Source organism: Diceros bicornis, chromosome 1, assembly GCF_020826845.1.
Source record: "Diceros bicornis minor isolate mBicDic1 chromosome 1, mDicBic1.mat.cur, whole genome shotgun sequence".
Lineage (NCBI taxonomy): Eukaryota > Metazoa > Chordata > Mammalia > Perissodactyla > Rhinocerotidae > Diceros > Diceros bicornis.
In genome coordinates this window covers 48489422-48508839 of record NC_080740.1, presented here as the reverse complement: position 1 = coordinate 48508839, position 19418 = coordinate 48489422, and the positions used below count along the sequence as shown (strand labels likewise).

The 19418-nt window shown below is 37.2% G+C and overlaps 1 protein-coding gene across 1 annotated transcript in view; it reads left to right on the top strand.

Annotated features, from left to right (window-relative positions):
* Positions 1-19418, top strand: part of FBN2 (fibrillin 2) — a 234511-nt gene that overhangs the window by 7687 nt on the left and 207406 nt on the right. Inside the window, exons 4-5 of the mRNA XM_058539802.1 lie at positions 2353-2448; positions 11127-11222. Coding sequence (XP_058395785.1) covers positions 2353-2448; positions 11127-11222 — 192 coding nt within the window. The remainder of the gene's footprint in view (positions 1-2352; positions 2449-11126; positions 11223-19418) is intronic.

The following is a 19418-nucleotide window of genomic DNA, read 5'->3' as shown; positions in this document are numbered from 1 at the left end:
ATTTAAGATAACATTATCAAGGATGAAGCAGATATTGTTTATTTAATTACTCAATAATTAAATAAATCTTTAAGTTGGCCTCAAATAGTGTGAAGTTGTTATATTTTTAACATTTCTCTCTACAAATTTTCCCTAAGAAAAGATAATAGTGAATCCTTCTGACTCAGGAATGTAAGATTCAAGATTTCATACAGCAAATGTCATTGTGTTCTGATGAAACTTCTGATTAAAACACTAGTTACACTTTCTTTGAAAATAATCTGTCATTTTCCCAGCCTTTTAAAAACTATTATTCAAAATTCTTCGAGACTTTCTTGACCACCCTGATTAGCAAATTTCCTCCACCACTTTCCTAAACTTCCTTTCTCTGATTGCCCTTGCCCATATCTTCATTATCCTCTTCTCTTAGTTTTCTCATATATGCCCTCAGCAAAAAACCCAATCCTGGAGAAATTTTACAATTCAGCTTCTTAGTTCCTCTCCCTGGGCAGCTGAACATTCACTGGCCCACCCTCAGTTTATGGTCTATAATTTGGTAGGGAATCCATGAATTCACTTGGCATTGAGTAGTACTCATTCCCTCTGCATCAGGAACTTTTCTGTCCTTTCCAGTCCTTGTCCTGCTCCACCTCCCTAAAGCGTTTAGCACCATTAATCACTGTCTTTTTGAAATGCTCTCTTTCCCTCACTTGTATATCAATTGCTCACAATGCTCCTTTTCTTTCTTTTTGTTGTTGAGGAAGATTGTCCCTGAGCTAACATCTGTGCCAGTCTTCCTCTGTTTTGTATGTGGGATGCCGCCACAGCATGGCTTGATGAGTGGTGTGTAAGCCCATGCCCGGGATCCAAACTAGTGAACCCCAGGCCGCCGAAGTGGAGTGCACCAACTTAACCACTACACCACTGCGCCAGCCCCTCCTTTGCTTGATTACTATTTTTTAGTCTCCTTTCTGTATCTTCTTCATTAGCCTTCCATTCAAAGTTTGGTATTCCCAAGAATTCTGTCTTCCCCAGGTGAACTCATTTGCATATATATCTTCAGCTACCGCTAATATGTTGCTAACTCATAATAATAATCTCCAGAGTAGATCGCTCCGCTGAGCTTCACATTCACATGCTCCCTTTCTTATTCAACATCTCCACTTGAATGCCTAGTAAGCATCTGAAACTTGGTAGCATGAAACTCTCCATTCATTGCTGACCATGGTCTACTTCTTCCACAGTTTGTCTTGCTTCAGCAAATGGCACTGCCATTCACCCAGTGTTTAAGCGACTGCTTCTCTTTCTCTCATGTCAACTCTTTTAACAAGATCTGTAGCTTCTACTGGAAAATATATCTCAAATCCATCTTCCCCTTTCCATCACCACTGATACCATATGGTTCAGCTACCCTCAACTCTCACCTGGACTATCTCCTGATGCAATAGTCTCCTGATGGGTTCCCAAGCTTCTACTCTTGCCCTCTTCAAATCCATTCTCTGCAGAGCAGCTAGAGTAATCTTTTAAAAATATGTATCACATCACTTCACTCTCTTATTAAAACCTTTCAATGACTCCCTGTTGCATTCGGGATATATTACAAACCTGTCCATGGCCAAGGAGGCCTTGCTTTATCTAACTGGCCTCTACTTGCTTCTCTAAGATCTTCTCAATCTGCCTCTTTATAATCCTGTGAATCTTTCAATTCTTCAAACAGAGGAAACCCTTTACCATCCTAAGGTCTTTTGATTTGCCGGCTCCTCTTCCTGTGAGGTTCCTCCCTGGTACTTCTCATGCCTGGCTCATTCTAATCCTTCAGAACTCAGCTTAAATGTCACATCTGAGCGGTCTTGTCTGGCTTCTGTATCTAGGTTCCTGCTTGGCTCCAGGCTTTTCTCCTTCACAATACAGTTTCCTTCAGAGAACTTATCAGAATCTATAATGGCCTTGTGGTATTTGTTTACTTGTGTTTTGTTTGTCTCCCTAAGGAGATGAAAGCTTCGTGAAAGTGGATACAGAGTCCATCATGACAGCAGGGCACTGAGCTCCTATGGCAGGCACTCAGCCCCTGCATTCTGAATGGATACATGTGTGTCTCTTGCATCTTAGAAACTACACTACTAGTCACGTTATATTTATTTCCTTTAACACTGAAAGTGTAATATATTTTAAATGCATACTGAATAACATATGTTGTAACAGATATGGTCATGTGCACTTACAACAAATAAATAAAGATATGCTTGGGTCATAACATTTACTTTTCTAGAATATATTTGTCATTGAATTAGATATTTAGTATAGTTTTATAACTCTCACAGAAACTATAATTTTGGGGATTGATATTTTTATATTTTTTGTTGTTCTTTGCAGTTCAGCAGTGCAACATCAGATGCATGAATGGTGGGACCTGTGCAGATGACCATTGCCAGTGTCAGAAGGGATATATTGGAACTTATTGTGGACAACGTAAGGAACATTGGAATAGACTTGATTTATTAGAAATAATTTGATATAGTGGGTATTTCATACTAAGTCATAATTTAAGGTTATGTAAAGCCTATGATCCTTAAAAAAATAATTTTATGTAGTAAGCCATATCTTACAACTGAATTAACTTTGTCCTATAAGATTTTTCCTAACTCTTTTAGAATTTTTGTGTTTTGGAGTATTGATGTTGTTGAATACCACTAGTGCTTTTTTTTTTTTTTGAGGAAGATCAGCCCTGAGCTAACATCCATGCTCACTAGTGCTTTATCAAATTTGACACATGTCATGAGTAAATAATTGCTTCTTTTTCTTTTATCTAGCTCTGTAAAACTTGTATACCCTCCTGAAAAAGTAGTGAAGTTTTCTGTGATCTCTCTCTCTGTGTGTATATATATATATATATACACACGCACATACACATACACACATATATGCCAATCTTTCAAAATGTCCTTTGCTTCAATATATTTAATTATTTAATACCACAGTACAGGGCTGTGAAAGGACTTTTTGAAAATCAGATGTCATTGTGAAAGAGGGAGCTTTAATCCAGCGAAACTGTTATCTTTACTCAATGGAGAACATCCTGTACTAATTAAGAAATAACTTTTGGCAAGAATGTGAGGATTGTAGCTCCTGGATTATGGCACATTACTAGGGAATAATTTAGGTTAGTGTTCCCAAATTGTGGGACTCTTATGGAAATCCCCATATTTTTAAGTATGCATAAAATTGATTCATAAATACTAGGAAAGTCCCTTTTCACTTCATTTGCATTTCATCAGATGCAGAGTCTAGTTCTACTGCTCATATTCAAGGCCTCCCTAGGAATTGCTCATCGACCTTTGTGGTATAGAAACACTAAGTCTTGAGTCTGCAGGAATATTTAGCTTGTTTTAGATTAACCTTATTTTATTTTTATTACAGTTAACAATTTTTTGTGTGTGAGGAAGATTAGCCCTGAGCTAACATCTGTTGCCAATCCTCCTCTTTTTTGCTGAGGAAGACTGGCCCTGGTCTAACATCCATGCCCATCTTCCTCTACTTTATATGGGATGCTGCCACAGCATGGCTTGATAAGTGGTGCGTTGGTCTGCTCCCGGGATCCGAACCTGCCAACTCCGGGCCGCCGAAGCAGAGCGTGAGAACTTAACCGCTATGCCACTCGGCTGGCCCCTACAGTTAACAGTTTTTAAGTGTACGGTTCAGTGACATTGCATACACTTACATTGTTGTGCAACCATCTACAGAACTCTTTCCATGTTGTGGAACTGAAACTCTATAACCATTAAACACTAAGTCCCCATTTCTCCCTCACCCTGGCTCTTGGCAGCCACCCTTCTACTTCCTGTCTCTATGAATTTGACTACTCTAGATACTTCATATAAGTATAATCATACAGTATTTGTCCTTTTGTGAATGGCTTATTTTACTTAACATGATTTTGTTCATGGTTCATCCACATTGTAGCATGTCGGAATTTCCTTCCTTTTTAAGGCTGAATAATATTACATTTTATGTGTATCCCATATCTTGTTCATCCGTTCGTCCATTGATGGACGCTTGAGGTGCTTCCACCTTTTGGCTGTTGTGAATAATGCTGCTGTGAACATAGGTGTACAAACATCCATTTGAGTCCCTGCTTTCAGTTCTTCAGAGTGTGTACCTGGAAGTGGAATTGCTGGATCACATGGTAATTCCATTTTTAAGGTTTTGAGGAGCTACCATGCTGTTTTCCATAGTGGCTACACCATTTTATATTCTCACCAGTTGCCTTCTAGTTAGGGTAATTATACTTTCTAAGTGCGATAAAGTTTTCTATTAAAAATTTTTAGATAAATAATGAATCAATTTAAAGAAACATATTCTATTAAGGTCAAGAGTCGGCCGCCTTTTTCTGTAAAGGCTAGATAATAAATCTTTTAGACTTTGAGGTCTCTATCACAGCTACTCCACACTGCCACTGTAGTGCAAAAGTGACCATGGACAATATGTAAATGAAAGAGCTGGGCTGTGTTTCAGCAAAATTTATTTATGGATGCTGAAATTTGAATTTCATATAATTTCCACTAAGTCACAAAAATATTATTATTCTTTTCATTTTTCAACCACATAAAAATGTAAAAACCCCTTTTAGTTCATGGGCAGTATGAAAATAGACAGTCGGCCATATCTGGCCTGTGGGCCATAGTTTGCAGACCCCTTATATAGGTGGTTCTCAAGTATGGCAAAAGCTGTTAAGGTAATCTGATATTGACTGAAGTTTGGGAAATGGAGTGTTAAAATATTTAAGAGAGTACAGTGCATTGAGGCCAGTTTTCTTGCAAAAATAGGAGATGCCAATATAATATTTTTTTAGGCTAGGGTTGGCCAGGCAAGAACAGGAAAGAGCTGGACAACAGTGGAACAGATATTGTAGCAAAGTTTCTTTTTTCATGGATAATTATTTTTCCTATATTTTCTTCATACACTAAGGTTTTTCCAAGTTTTGTACAGTGAACTCCAGTTTATAATCATAAAAAAAGAAAAAGTCTATTATGAACACAATATTTATAAACAGGCAGATTTATACCTTTTTTTACACCTAAAAAAGCGTTAATAGATCTGATCATATCTCTGTTTCACAGAGTTCAGTAGCCGGAGAAGAGACACAGTTATCCTTTTTGAAACTCAACTTTTTGCTCTGTAGGGGAAAAAAATCATAATTACTTTAGAATTACAAGGGGAAGAGCCATGCCTCAACTCCTCTCTCAGAGTATTTGCTCAAATCTGTCTTGAAACTTTCAGCCTGAATTCAGCTGCTGTACCTGTCTGGAGTATATGTGTGTATGTATGTATTTCCTGAAGGTTCTGCAGATAGAGCTCTTGTAGGTGTGTCTCTTCCCTGCTCTTCATACAGAAGTGGGAAGCAAGGGGCTGGAAAGTGGTTTCCCTTCCCGGAGGAGGTGCTTTTGTGTTCTTCTATCTCTGTGCCAAACCATATTGATGTTACCACACTTTCCAGTAGGGAAAAGTGAGAAGCACTGGGTCAGAAGCAGCATATACCTGAAAATGTGTTCTCTAGAGATCTCATGGGATGAAACCACCCTTGTCTAACATTTATCTCAGAGATGATAGAGCCGATGGTACAAGCAGAATATGTAACTAACAAAATTCATTAGCAAATAGAAGGTGAAGGTAAGATAATTAGTACATATCAGCTCAAGAAAGGAAGACATTTCTAAGTTGTCTTACAGAGAGAGAGTGTTACAGTACTGAGAGTAAAGAAGCAGATGTAACAATTTTCAGCTTGTGAATCCAGAAAAGTCCTGGAAATATGTTTGCTAAAATGAGGATTATAAAAACATTTGAACTGCTTAGCTGCTTTCCCAGAAATACAGAAAGCGTTCTTTAGAAAGCACTCTTTAATTTCATTCAGCAGTGTTTATTGAGTAATTACTACTGTGTGCCCCACACTGTGCAAGGTGCTGGGAGTACTTCAGTGAGCAAACCAGATGATGCCTTGGCCTCACAGAGCTTATATGCTGGTGGGGAATGTAATTAACAAGCAGGTAAAAAGGTAAATACCTGATACAGGTTTAGGTAATGAGAAATTCTAGAATAAAGCAGAGTAACAGGGAGAGACTCTGGGTCAGGATAAGCAGTTCTCTGCTGTTTTACATTGGGGATCTCTGAGAAGGTGACTTTGAACACAGACTTGAGCCTGTCCTTATAGGTCTATAGGAAAAGTGTTCTAGACAGGGTAAAGCAAAATCAAAGGACCTGTGGTGGGAACAGACTTCATGTATTTTTGGAAACAATAAGAAGAACCATGTGGCTGGAGGAAAGGAGATAATGGTAGGAGGTGAGTTTAGAGATGGAAGTATAGGGTCTTATAGACCAAGGAAAGAATTTGGACTATACTGTAAATATTAGGGGAAACCATTGGGGCGTTTTGAGCAGTGGAGTGATACGATCTGATTAACATTTAAAAAACATCACTCTGCCTGCTGTGTTGAAACAGGGTTGTAGAAACGGCAAGAGAGAGAATGAAAGGGCCAGTTAGGAGCCTATGATAGTGGTGCTCGTGGATGATGCTGTAGTAATTGAGGATGGGTAAGTGCTGGGATTAAGCTTGCTAATGGATTGGGTGTGGTGGGTGAGAAAAAAAGAAACAGCAAAGATCCATAGTGAAAATTAGAGGATTTTGGTGGAGCTCCAGGCTGAATGGTGAAGTCATTTCCTGATATGGAAAGACTAAGGAGGCAGTGGGGTGGACTGGGGGTCGGGTGGAGCTGAGACCATGGGATATCAAGAGTTCTGTTTTTGGGGTCGGCCCCTGGCTTAGGGGTTAGGTGACCACGCTTCGCTGCTGGCGGCCCAGGTTGGGATCCCGGGCGCGCACCGACACACCGCTTCCCCGGCCATGCCGAGGCGGCGTCCCACATACAGCAACTAGCAGGATGTGCAGCCGTGACATGTAACTATCTACTGGGGCTTTGGGGGAAAAAAAAGGAGGAGCATTGGCAATAGATGTTAGCTCAGAGCCGGTCTTCCTCAGCAAAAAGAGGAGGATTGGCATGGATGTTAGCTCACGGCTGATCTTCCTCACCAAAAAAAAAAAAAAAAAAAGAGTTCTGTTTTGGATTCCATAGTTTAAGAAGTCTATTAGACCTCCAAGTGGAAAGATCTGTGAACTCAGATCTTAGGAGAGAGGTCAGAGAGAGAGAGATGAATTTGGGAGCATATAGATTGAATTTTTATCTAGATAATATATTAATCATAGGCCTAGATGAAGATCACTAGGAAGTTGGTGTAGATAGAGAAGAGAAGTAGGTTGAAGGCAGAGCCCTGATTCAGTCCAATATTTTGAGGTGGAGAAGAGGAAAAGAAGCCAGCAGAGAAGAGTGAGAAACAGTAGACAGTGAGATAGCAGGAAAACTGAGAGAGTGTGGTATCCTGGAAGACAAAGGAAGAAAGTAGAGCCAATAGTAAATATTTATATCGTCCTCTGTCGAAACAATAGGCTTTTGTTTCTTTCCTCTTTTTAATGTTTTAACCTCATTTAGCATGCTATTTTTATCTGATATGTTTGTGTAGAAGTAACAACCATCATTTTAGATTTGACTTATGTCCAAGTGGTATCTGTACTTACGTTGAGTGGTACAGGAGTCTGTCTAATAAAAACATATACTTGTCATATTACCAGCACAAAGTAGGTGCTCAGTAAATATTGAATAAAAATATTCAAGCTTCTACAGTACATGATCCATATTCTGTTTCACAGGCCAACCAACGTGAAACGGTACACTTTTCCCTTCTCCCCAGATAGTGGTAGGCAGTTAAGAAACCAGCTCATATTTCCATCTATAGTATGTCTTTTTCTCCCCTGCCTTTCACTTTGTCCCAGACCAGGTGTAAGCATTTTTGCCTTCCTGGGTGGTCAGCACTGTTTCCATGGTGGACATTTAGGCATATTCAAGTTTCTTTCCAACTCCAGTTGAAATGTAAATTTCTGTTTCTGTTATGTTTTGTTACAAAAAAAATTACTTTATAAAATAACTTGCATCATAACTCATTCAAAAGAAGGAAAATTACCTCTTTTATTATTTTTGTGTTCCATTTTTATCTGTATTGCCTGCTTCTCTTCTTTTGCTGTTGTTCTTCAGTGTAAACTATGGATGTTGTAGAGGAAGTCGTGTTTTTCATACAAATACTCTGTAGAACAAAAGAGAAGGGAAATTAAGGTCTGTAGACACCTTTAATGTGCAGCCGCTGTGCACTTTGTTTTGTACACCATTTTATTTAATCCTCAGACTCCTGTGGGGTGGGGACTGTTAGCTCAACTTTACGGGCAGGGAGCCTGAGAATCAGTAAGATGGTGTGACTGGGATGTACTGGGGCCAGCAGAATTCTTTATCTGGTCACCTTGTCATTCTGCCTCCCAAAAAAGTGGAAAAAATGCTGTGAGATTTTGACATGTTGCAGGATTTTTTTTAGCATCTGTGGTATATCAAATAGTACGGTAGATGACAGGGACACAAAGGCAAACACCCTCTGGTCCCTGTCCTGGAAGAGCTCACTCTCACGGGAGAGCTAGGAATATAAGCAAATGGCTGTATCAGTGGGTCTCATCCTTTTTGTTCACAGAACCTCTTTACATTTTTAAAAATTATTGAGCATCCTGAAGATCTTTTGTTCAAATGGCTTAAATCTGCTGATATTTACCATATTATAAATTAAAATTGAGATATTAAAGAAATTATTTATTTCATTTAAAATAGCAATAAAACCATTGTGGCACGTTAACATAATTTTTTTATGAACAATAACTATGTTTTTCAAAGCAAAAAAAAATTTAGTGAGAAGAGAGGCATTGTTAGTCTAACCTGGATAGGTTAGACTAGGTTTCATCTGTACTAGATGAGCTGTTACCAGGAGAAGCTCAAGGCTTATCCAGCCCTGTTCTCCTACCTGGGATTTAGAAGCTCTGTTTTGGAAAACCCTAAGAGAAGCCCTTCCTCTACTTACCCAGGGATAGATCCTGAGTGTCAATCATGAATGCTTTTTTCCATTCATGTCTTAAAGGCTAGCATATGTCTAATGAGAGAACGTTTGGGAAAATGATTTCATTTACTTTTCTTATAGTTTGATAATATTTAAAGAAAATTCCTTACACTGTAATTAATTACATTAGGTGAGTGCTGCCTTTTTGCAGTATATCTTTTTAGCAGTCAAAATCTTCAGCTCCTGGCAGTTGCTTCTGTGGCATTACACACTATGGAGAGTTCTCTGACAGGTTTTTTTGTTCTTCCTTCTTTCTGTCCACCCCCATCTTTCTCATGCTTCTCATGACCGTTTTTCCCTTTCTTTTATCCTATATATTTATTCATCTAATTTACTGCCCGACCCGCATTTCAAGGCAGTGATGAGCTGGAAGTGCTGTGTAGAGCTCTGCTTGGTACAAGCGAAGAAGCAGAAAGTCGTGGTTCTTGGGGAGACAGACGTACTTGTGAAAACGTACCCAGAATCCTGCCTTTGAGCAGAGTCTGATGCAGACAAAGAATTTTAAGGCCATTGACACAGTGATGTTTTAAGATGAAGATATCTTTTGTTTCGGGGGCCGAGCTGGTGTCGTAGTGGTAAAGTTCACGTGCTCCACTTCGGCAGCCGGGGGTTTGTGGGTTCGGATCCAGGCGTGGACCTACACGCTGCTCATCAAGCCATGCTGTAGTGGCATTCCACATACAAAATAGAGGAAGATTGGCACAGATGTTAGCTCAGGCACAATCTTCCTCAAGCAAAAAGAGGAAGATTGGCAGCAGATGTTAGCTCAGGGCCAATCTTCCTCACCAAAAAAAAGTATGTTTTGGTCTTGCTACTATCAGCAGAACAGAGCCACTCCATGCATTTTGGATAGTGATAGGTAATCCACTTCAATATTCCTGGTAAGGAAATAGCAACACTATTGCATCTTGAGATATCAGTTTATTTATTGAGCTTCCCATTTTTGATATGTACCTCACTTGCAGCGCACATAACTGTGCTTTGCCCCCTCACTTCCCTTTAATGTCTTAAGCTCTGTTTTTTAAGCACAGGTCATAGAGTATAATCCTCTTCTTCATCTGTGAGGACAGAGTGTTTCTGTTCAACAAGGTGGGTGGGTTGGGAGACAAGCTCTTAGCATCTGTATTTTCTCTTGGAGAAGACGTGATTCTTGAATTCAGCTGTCGTCAGTATGGCTCGCAGGAGTACTTATTTTTCAAGTAATCTGAAGAGTGATCTTTTAGGAGACTTTCGTGTCACGGGTCCTGGCTGCTGAGTTGAACTCCACTGAGGGGAGGTGCAGTGGGGAGAAGGGAGCTGCTCAGGTTCGGATCTGACTCACTGTCTCCCTCTGGGCTGACTGAACCTCAAATCCTGGTCTCCCCATCACAAGTATAAAGGAGTGAAACAGTGTGTGCTGCATGTGTTTTTCATCATTACTTGAAAACTTTGAATGGACTGTGGGTTGATTTTATGTAAATGAACTTACTGTATTGACACAGGGAGGTTTTTCCCTTTCTTCTGTAACCTGCAGGTGCTCTACACATTAGTTATTTCTCTTGGTGTTTTATTGCTGAATTGATGATATTTCCCTCCATTTTTCATGTTAGTTTTGCCTTTTCCTTATTTACTCTGCCTTGTTTGGGCTTCCTTTCCTTCTCTGATTTTTGCTCCTTCCTTTTATTGCCACATCCTCTTATTTTTCCATATCACATTTTCCCCTCCTTTTTTTCTGCCTCTCTCTGCTGCCTAGAGTCTTCATCCTTTTTCCTACAATCCCCATATTTTAATCACCTCCTTACCGATGAAGATAGTTTATAGGCTCAATAGAACCAAAATAGAGGATTGAATAGTTATATTCTGACTGCTTGAGCATTAGAGCCAGCCATCCTTGTGATTCTGATTTTTTTAAAAAAATTTGCCAAATTCTTTCTTAACAGTGTGATTTACGTGAATTGTATAGGCTTTTGTCTCAATGTACACTTAAATATATTTACATAAATGCGTGATGTGAACTGTAACTTACAGTTACAGTTTTAGAGGTAAAGTCCGTTATTGGCTTCATCTCCACATGACTATATTGTACTTGGAGGTTTTCTATATAATGAGCTTCTTCTTGTGTTTGTGTGCAGCTGTCTGTGAAAATGGATGTCAGAATGGTGGACGTTGTATTGGACCCAACCGCTGTGCTTGTGTTTATGGATTCACTGGTCCACAGTGTGAAAGAGGTAAGAAGAGAAAAGAGAAATGAGAACCTCCCTTTGGAGAATTCTATTTTATTGTAAAAATATATAATTTTTTGTTAGTGAAAGTTCTTCTAATGAAATAGTGTTTTCATTCTTCTCTACTTATATCTATAATTTGAATGATAAAGTTTTGAGAAATAGCTAATAGAGCTGAAGTGTCTCAGTTTTTTCCACCAGGGCGACCTCAGTTCAGGAGGCCAACTCTGAGGCTATGGCTCTAGGATAATTTTGAATGAGTGACTGATGACAAATTCTAGTAATGTGCTTCATTCAAATTGGGAGTCACTGTTGGGAGTGCTGCCTCTGTTAAAAAAAAAAATCAGAATGTCCTAGGCTGCAAAACCAACAAAAATCTGAAGTAAATTGTCCTAACCAATAAGGAAATATATTCCATTGCTTAGCAAAAATTCCAGACCTATTAGATTTCGGGTAGGATGTGATCAAGGCTTTCACTCTGTTACTCTACTGCTCTTGGCTCTGCCCTCCTTTGTATGTCAGTTTTGCCCTACCCTGGAGTTCTTTGTGGTTATAAGATGACTGCCAGCAGTAACTACGGCAACATGCTTTCTTGTTCACATCTAGAGATCATCGGCCAATAATAGCCTTCAGAGATATTCCATATGCTGATTGGCTTAAGCTTAAGTTTTTGAACCAGTTCATGGCAAGGGGATTGGTATTAATAGTTTGATGTAGATTTATCAGGACCTGTCCTTGGAAAAGGAGATGATGTAAGCTTCCTCAAAGTCATATGGAAGGGAGAGTTCAGTATCAACCCAGTAGAAGTTCTGTTGGTCAGGAGAAAAGGGATGGGAGAATGGATGCTGGGTAGGCATCTAGCATTGTTCACTTTATGTATGTGAACGGTCAGTAAAGCCAATATGAAACCAATTTACTATAATTTGAATAGCAGTTAAACTCATGACCTGTAGTAAACTACTGAAATTCTCCAGTGTTGATGCCCTAAGTGAACTATTGATAATCTCCAGATAGCAAACGGGTACCAATGGTATATCAAAGAAGTTAAAGTTTATAAAATGTATTAAACAACTATTTAGCACTGAATGATAAGAGTAGAATAAGCTTAAACTAAAAGTGATATTACATAATCATTCGTAATTACATACATCCTCAATTTATTATCCTAGCACTTGTCATAGCATCTGAAGTTGAATAGCACCTTCTTTGTTGTGAAACCTTAGAGTATATGAAGGTATGTCATTGAAATATTACAGATAAGTAGTGGTTATGGGTTTATGTATGTATAGAGGCTTTGAACTGCAAAGAAACCTTATATTTTAAAAATTCTACTCATTATACTGACAAAAACCTCATCTTGGTATTCAGGTTAAATCTTGAGAAGAAACTGAGAAGCTAGGATTATATGGTGAAGTTTGAAAAGTAAGATGTATGCAGCCTTTTAACATACACTTGTATGTATATATACATCATGATATTTATATTATTCCTAAGGTAATTGAGATTTCTTGGGACTGCTCGGGACTGAAGTACATTCCACAAATGACAGAGTTTATAGTTATGCTTAGGATAAATTTAAATGTCTTTACCAGATGCTTTTATTTTGGGAAGAAAAATTAATTATGAAATGTTAGCATAAAAAGATAAGTTGTTGAGAATGGAATAACACAAATTTCCTAGATGATGTTAAGTTTATTTAAACACCATAGAATGGAAAATAGTTCAATTTAAAATTTCAAACATAATTATAACTGGTGGAGATGATGCTCATTTTTCTGAAACTTATGTAAACTTTGCAGCTCTTTCATCCTGAAGCAGATTTCAAGTTCAATTCCTAATTGGCAAAGGAATTGGGTAGTTTCAACTCAGAGGCTTCCAGGCATTACATCATTATTCTTCAACAGTTATTCATTCATTAGATTTGTTAGTCCTTACTAAATTTATGGGAATCTAATAAAGACTTACATATATTTTACATGTACAGTAGCATGTTTTCAGAAGAAGTTACAAAATTAATTAGTTAACGAATTGGCCTGAAGGATATTTTTTAAAACATGAGTTTGTTTCTTAAAAATCTTTTTAATTACTGCCCTTCATTTCTTCTAAAGAAGGAGTTAGTAATTTCTACTTTTAGATTGCAACTGTGAACTTTAACACTTTTAAAAGATATTTTCAATTAAAATTTTTAATGTATAATAGCTAATCCCACTAAAAGTGGAGTTCCTATTTTTTTTCAAGAAATGTTGTCTACATAGATACAAAAGGAATTATTTATTTATGTTGAGGTTAGTAAATAGGCTCATGTGCCCTGTTAACATTTAAAGTTCATATTGTCTTATTTAATTACTAAATTTGAAAATGTATGTGCTTTGTTCTCTTAAAAAAATCTGTCATAAAATTAGGGATATTTTTCCTCCTTAATGTAGAATACGTATAATTTTCCTTTAAGTTGGTCTCTTGGGATGAGCTGTATGATAAAACATGGCTGCTTTTCCAGCTATCTGGGCTTCTGGCAGACTGGTTTCCGGACTGGAGACAGAGACTGGGTAGTAACTAATGGCTGGCATGATTATGGTATTTAACTTGAGTCTTGGTGCTGGGTAAGCTGAGCCTCTTTGGAGTGCTCTTCTCCCTCTTGCTGATATGTACAATGACCTTTTATATTTAGAATTAAAAAAGGAGTTCTTCTGGCCACATGCTGATTGTAAAATGCAGGCAGCTCAGTTGTGTCTAAGGCACATGAAGGTATTCAGTTATTTTTGCTTCTTTCTCCAAACAGATGGCATTTGAAAAAAGATAAATATTGCACTTAATATACACCTGAGAATACATGGAAATGGAATCAGCATTGTATATCAAGACTTGGTGTTTTTTTTCCCCCAACACTTAAAATGTGCCTTATTATTTATCAATAGAAACTTGGAGGGGATTTGGTAGGCAAGAAATGAGTTTACCTAAGGGATTTCTGGATAAAATACAGTGATAACTTGATCATAAATGTGGCCTGCCCAAAGTCCCTGAAGGGATTTCTGGATAAAATACAGTGATAACTTGATCATAAATGTGGCCTGCCCAAAGTCCCTGTTTTAATTTCTTTGACTTAAATGATTGTTGAAATCTTATTTTGTAATTAAATTTTTCTTGAAGCTTATGTAAGGACCATCTGTTAGAAATATATACTAGACTCTTTTAAATTATACATAAATTACTGCTGCAATTGTTTTTATTATGTAAACATGACTTCCTTAAAAAAGTGTAAATTTGGTAGAATTTCAAATACTCTTATGCTTAGTGTCATATCCTTTAAAATGGACATCTTTCAGTAAATGATACCTTAAAAAGGAGGATTGCAGATTTACTTTTTAATCTATTGACATTTTTAAGAAAAATTCCTTTTACTAATCTGAATCTGCATCAGAAAAAAATGAGATCAAGTTGTAAATATTAAAGTTTATAAAATCTAAACTTTAAGCCTTGATGTAAAGTGAAAAATTTCTGGGTTTCACTTCAGGATAACTTGCATAAAATCATCCAGTTAATGTATGAACTCCATGTCTAAAAGCATGCCGAGAAGAAGTCATTCAGCCTCTGCTTGAACACTTCCGGTCACAGGGCTCGCACTTGCTCACTCACCCCCATCATCAGACAGTGTTTCAGTGTCAGAGTCCCGGTTCTTCAAACTCTATATTATTATGCTCCTGCCCAAGCCGAGCATTTCACAGATGTATAGCACATCTCCTGTTGTCTGTTCAGTGGGAGCAGGGTGATGGCGACTTCTCTAGGAGTCAACCACAGTTTACCACTCAGGTTTGCGTGAGGGCAACTTCAAGCCTAATTATACACTCTTGAGTTATTCTGTACATTTTTGTTCATCCACCCACATTTCGGTAGGTAAAGTAACTGTGACAGCTATTAAACCTACTCAGACCTTATGCAGATTCTCCAAGAACAAGAGTGGAGATGGGAAAATTAGGGTTTTCCTGACTTCTGAGAATTATGTAGACTAGAGCCAAATTTGTTCAGAAATAATTGATAAATGTATTAATCAATGTTAATTCCACAGACTTGGAATTTATTATAAAGTATGCAAGGTGGGTTTGTTCAGCCTGTGAACATCTAAGTAACATAGCGAATTAATAGCGTGACCGGGAATACAGGGGAGCATGGTTAGAGAACAAGCTGGTGTTATGCAGAATTCTATACATAATGGATATGGTACTTTCAGGAAATGTATAAGCAGTATTTTTTAGAAAAAATCCCTCCATTGTAATGTTCTTATCTAAAAGTAACACGTTTACTTTATAATTATAAAGCAATTTAGAAATAGTAAATTATAAAGCAATTTAGAAATGGTAATAGAAATAGTCAATTTAGATGAAGTAATTTAGTAATTGTAATTATAAGAGAATCTAGAAAATAAGACAAGATAAAACAAGAAAATCAATTATTCATAATTTCTCTCTGGTCAGAATTAATTGCTTTTAACGTTTTGGAAGATATCCTTTGAGTCCTTTTCTCTACTACACATATACTGCTTACGAAACATGGGGTCTTTCCATTCTTATAGAAATAGACTGTAAGAAGATTTCATGTTCTGTAACATGAAATGCACTTATATCCTGCTTCTCCTTTTGTTATGAAATAAATTATATTATATTATAGGTTGTAATAGTTGCACTGAATCTTGTAATAATGAGGACTAGGCATCTGCATTCTGTACAACCGTATGATGTTTGTCAAGTTACTTTCTCAATCTCATACATGAAGAAACTTTGCTCGGGTCAGACTTATTTTGGGGGTATAAGGACAGGAGGAGGATATCAAACAATCTGGTTCAAGACCTTAAACTCACTCACTGTGGTATAGCTGCCTGCCATAATTATATTTCCTATTAGTTGACATTTAGGGCCATTTCCAGGTTTTCTTTTCATTTTCTTGGTTGGTTTGTATTTTAGCAATGCTGTGATAAAAGTCTATGTAGATAAATCTGTGTCCTTGATTTTATTCTTAGGATATATCCTAGAAATGTAACTGCTAAGTCATTGAGTATGTGAAAATTTATAGCTTTTGATATATTCTGTTCCTTTTCCTCTAAAAAGGCTTTTTATGATTTATTCCTTTGGTATTGTGTTTAGAAAGTCTTTCCCCATTCCCAAATCTTCTAAATATCTGTAGTTTTTTTCCTGGGGCTTTTGGAATTTTATTTCTTTTTACCTTTTTAAACACAAGTTAGACTATACAGAAGGTATCTAAAATAGATTTGTTTATAAATATATGTTTATTTATCACATACCTATTGAGTGCTTATTAAGTATGAGGCTAAGTACTTGGAGTTCAAGTTACAAAGACAAACAATATGTACTCCCTGTTAATGAGAAGCAAACGATCTATTTAAAGAACAGAACTAGTCATCTACTTAAACATTAAAATGTGACACAACACAGTAACTACTGTAATAGGAGTAGGAACAAATTTATGTGAGAGCTCAGAAATGCTTCCTGATTAAGAGAGAATTACAAAAGTCTTCCTGCAGTTAATCTGAATGAAAAAAACATAACTCATTATAATGGGAAAAACAGTATTGGACTAATTCCTGTATTGATATTACATGATGTATATTTCTTATGCTAAATAACATTATTTAAACGCCATAATTAATAACCAGTTACCACAATCACTGAGTTCTCAGATATTTGTTTTATAGAAATAAGATGTCTCCCTCTTTCTTGCACTCTGAAGATTTAGTGAGAATGAAATTACAGAGAACAGAGAGAATGTTACCAACTGCAGATGTCAAACGCGCCTGCGCCCACACGCACACATACACATCTCTGCACTTGTGAGGCCGTTAAGAACATTTTATAACCTTGCACTCTCTAAGCTAAACTTAGCCTTAAATGGGCATCAGAGAAATACCAAATGATCTGTGGGAACTTAACTTTTTGGCGCTAGCTCAGATGACATCCTTATCTTGAATGCCATTAGGAACACAGAGAAAGAAAATGGGAGAAAAAAAGCAGGCAGTGGGAAGTGGAAGGAAAGGACGGGAAGAATAGAAGGAAGAATGATAAAAAAAAAAAGGGGAGATATCATGCTAAAACTACGAGCAGAGACTCTTGGTTGTATAAAGGAAGAGTCTAAGTTGGGGAGAAAATCAATTCATTAATTCATCCTATTTGGGAGAGGCCAGGACGTCCACTTCTCAATCTTTGATGTAAGCCTCTGCTGTTTAGATCTGTACAGTAAGACTGAATGTGTTGGCAGCTTGTTAGACTCTGAGGCTTTATTTCTAAAACTCCTTTGAATTAAAGCAGTGAGTATTTTCATTTATTCCAGCTCTACGTGCCCTTATTTATGTATTTCTTTTTTTTTCTTTTTTTTTGGTTTATCTACCAGGAGGCAGGGGGTAAATGAAAATATTCGAATATTTTATATTTGTGTAACTCCATAAATATTTTCCTGTTTTCCTACTTCAGCATCAGGTCTGATGACATTAGAGGTTAACTGGTGTGCAAACTGGGTGAAACTACCACACACACAAAAAAGTTAAATATAATGAAATGCTATTATATAGGATTATCCAAAAAGTTATACATAATAAAATGTGCATGTGAAGGGGGAGAGGGTTTATGTAATATACACCATATATTTCAAAAATCCCAAACATTATAAATTGCTAAGTAACATCTGTCTTCAAGGGTTTCAGATAAAGGATTGTGGATCTGCAGTTACCTCATAGAGTTGTTGGGAAGATTAAAAGCAATAATGTGTTAAGCTCCTGATACATAATAGGCAGAGTGCCTGGCACCTGGTAGGCATCCCCTAAGTAATACTTATTGTGTTTTTGGAGGACAAGGTATAGTCAGAATCAAAACTTAATATTAAGACCTTTGTGACCTTGGAAATGGGATTGCCCACTCTGATCCTTGTTTCTGCATATATATGTGTCTACTATGTTAACCTTGAATTATTTTTGTGAGACTTAAATGATATAATATAATACCTGGCACCCAATAAATGATAATCGATTCAAATCTCTTTTAACTGGACACCCCAGTTATCAAAAAGATAGATGTGGTGCCTGGCTATTCAAAATGGAATGTTCAAAAATGGAATTTTGAAAGGGGAATGAAAGGATTTTGTCAACTATTTGAGTCATACAAATAAAGTTTAATGCCGTTTTTATTGAGAGTGGAAGAACTCAGAATAAAAAGCATATTTTAAGAGAGGCTCACAATCCTGGTATAAGCATTAAATGAGAGATAAAGTACCTAGCCAGTGTCTGGCACAGAGTAAGTTCTCAATAAATGGTAAGCTACAATTATGAAAAATAAAGCCAAGATATGATATGCTCTCTTAGACAAAATTGTCTTTACGGATGAAGGAAGTTGTTCCAGCATCACTGGGACTGTTTCAGGTCAAAGTGCATCAGTTGTGAACAATGTAAGTTTCATCATTTTAACTTTTGTGGTAATACAGATCTACTAAAGGCTACTGTATATCATCATCACTATCTTGCATGTTATGTAGTTGAGTTTTTAGACTCATCTTATTTTGACATGTTCCTACTGTAAATACCAGTGTTGCTATCAGTAGTTACTTACTATCTAACTAGTGTCTTTAGTCTTAGTCTTCCCCTTCCTTATGCAAAGACCTTGTTCTAAGCATGTCACAGTGTAACTAATATATATGAAGTTTATTCACTGAAGGTACTTGTAATCAATAGACTTGAATATTGCTAAATCTACAGAAGTAGATCAGAGGGGTCTTCAAACAGTCCAGAGATCAATTCCTCTGTGAAACTTTTCTTGACCCCCCTTCCCCACCTCACTTTACTTTTCAGGCAGAAATTAGGCAAGCTTTCCAATATATGCCATTCCTCTAAAATAGCTCCCTTCATCAGTGTGTTGTGACTGCTTGGTCACTTGGCTGTGAGCCTGTGAAGAGCAGAGGTTCTTATCTTGAATTGCCTTTGTATTCCCTCTACTCCACGCAGTGCAGTATATGGAAGACACACACTATATGTGTGACTACATGAACACAGGGGTTCCAAGTAGACTAAATAGAATGAAAAAAGTGCAGACACAGTAAAGTTCTTTGAATGTTCATGGAGGCTTATTCATCACTGTGGCTCTAAGACCCAGTTACTGAAAGGGAATAATAGAAGATGAGGTTGGAAAAATACTTGGACCTTAATATACA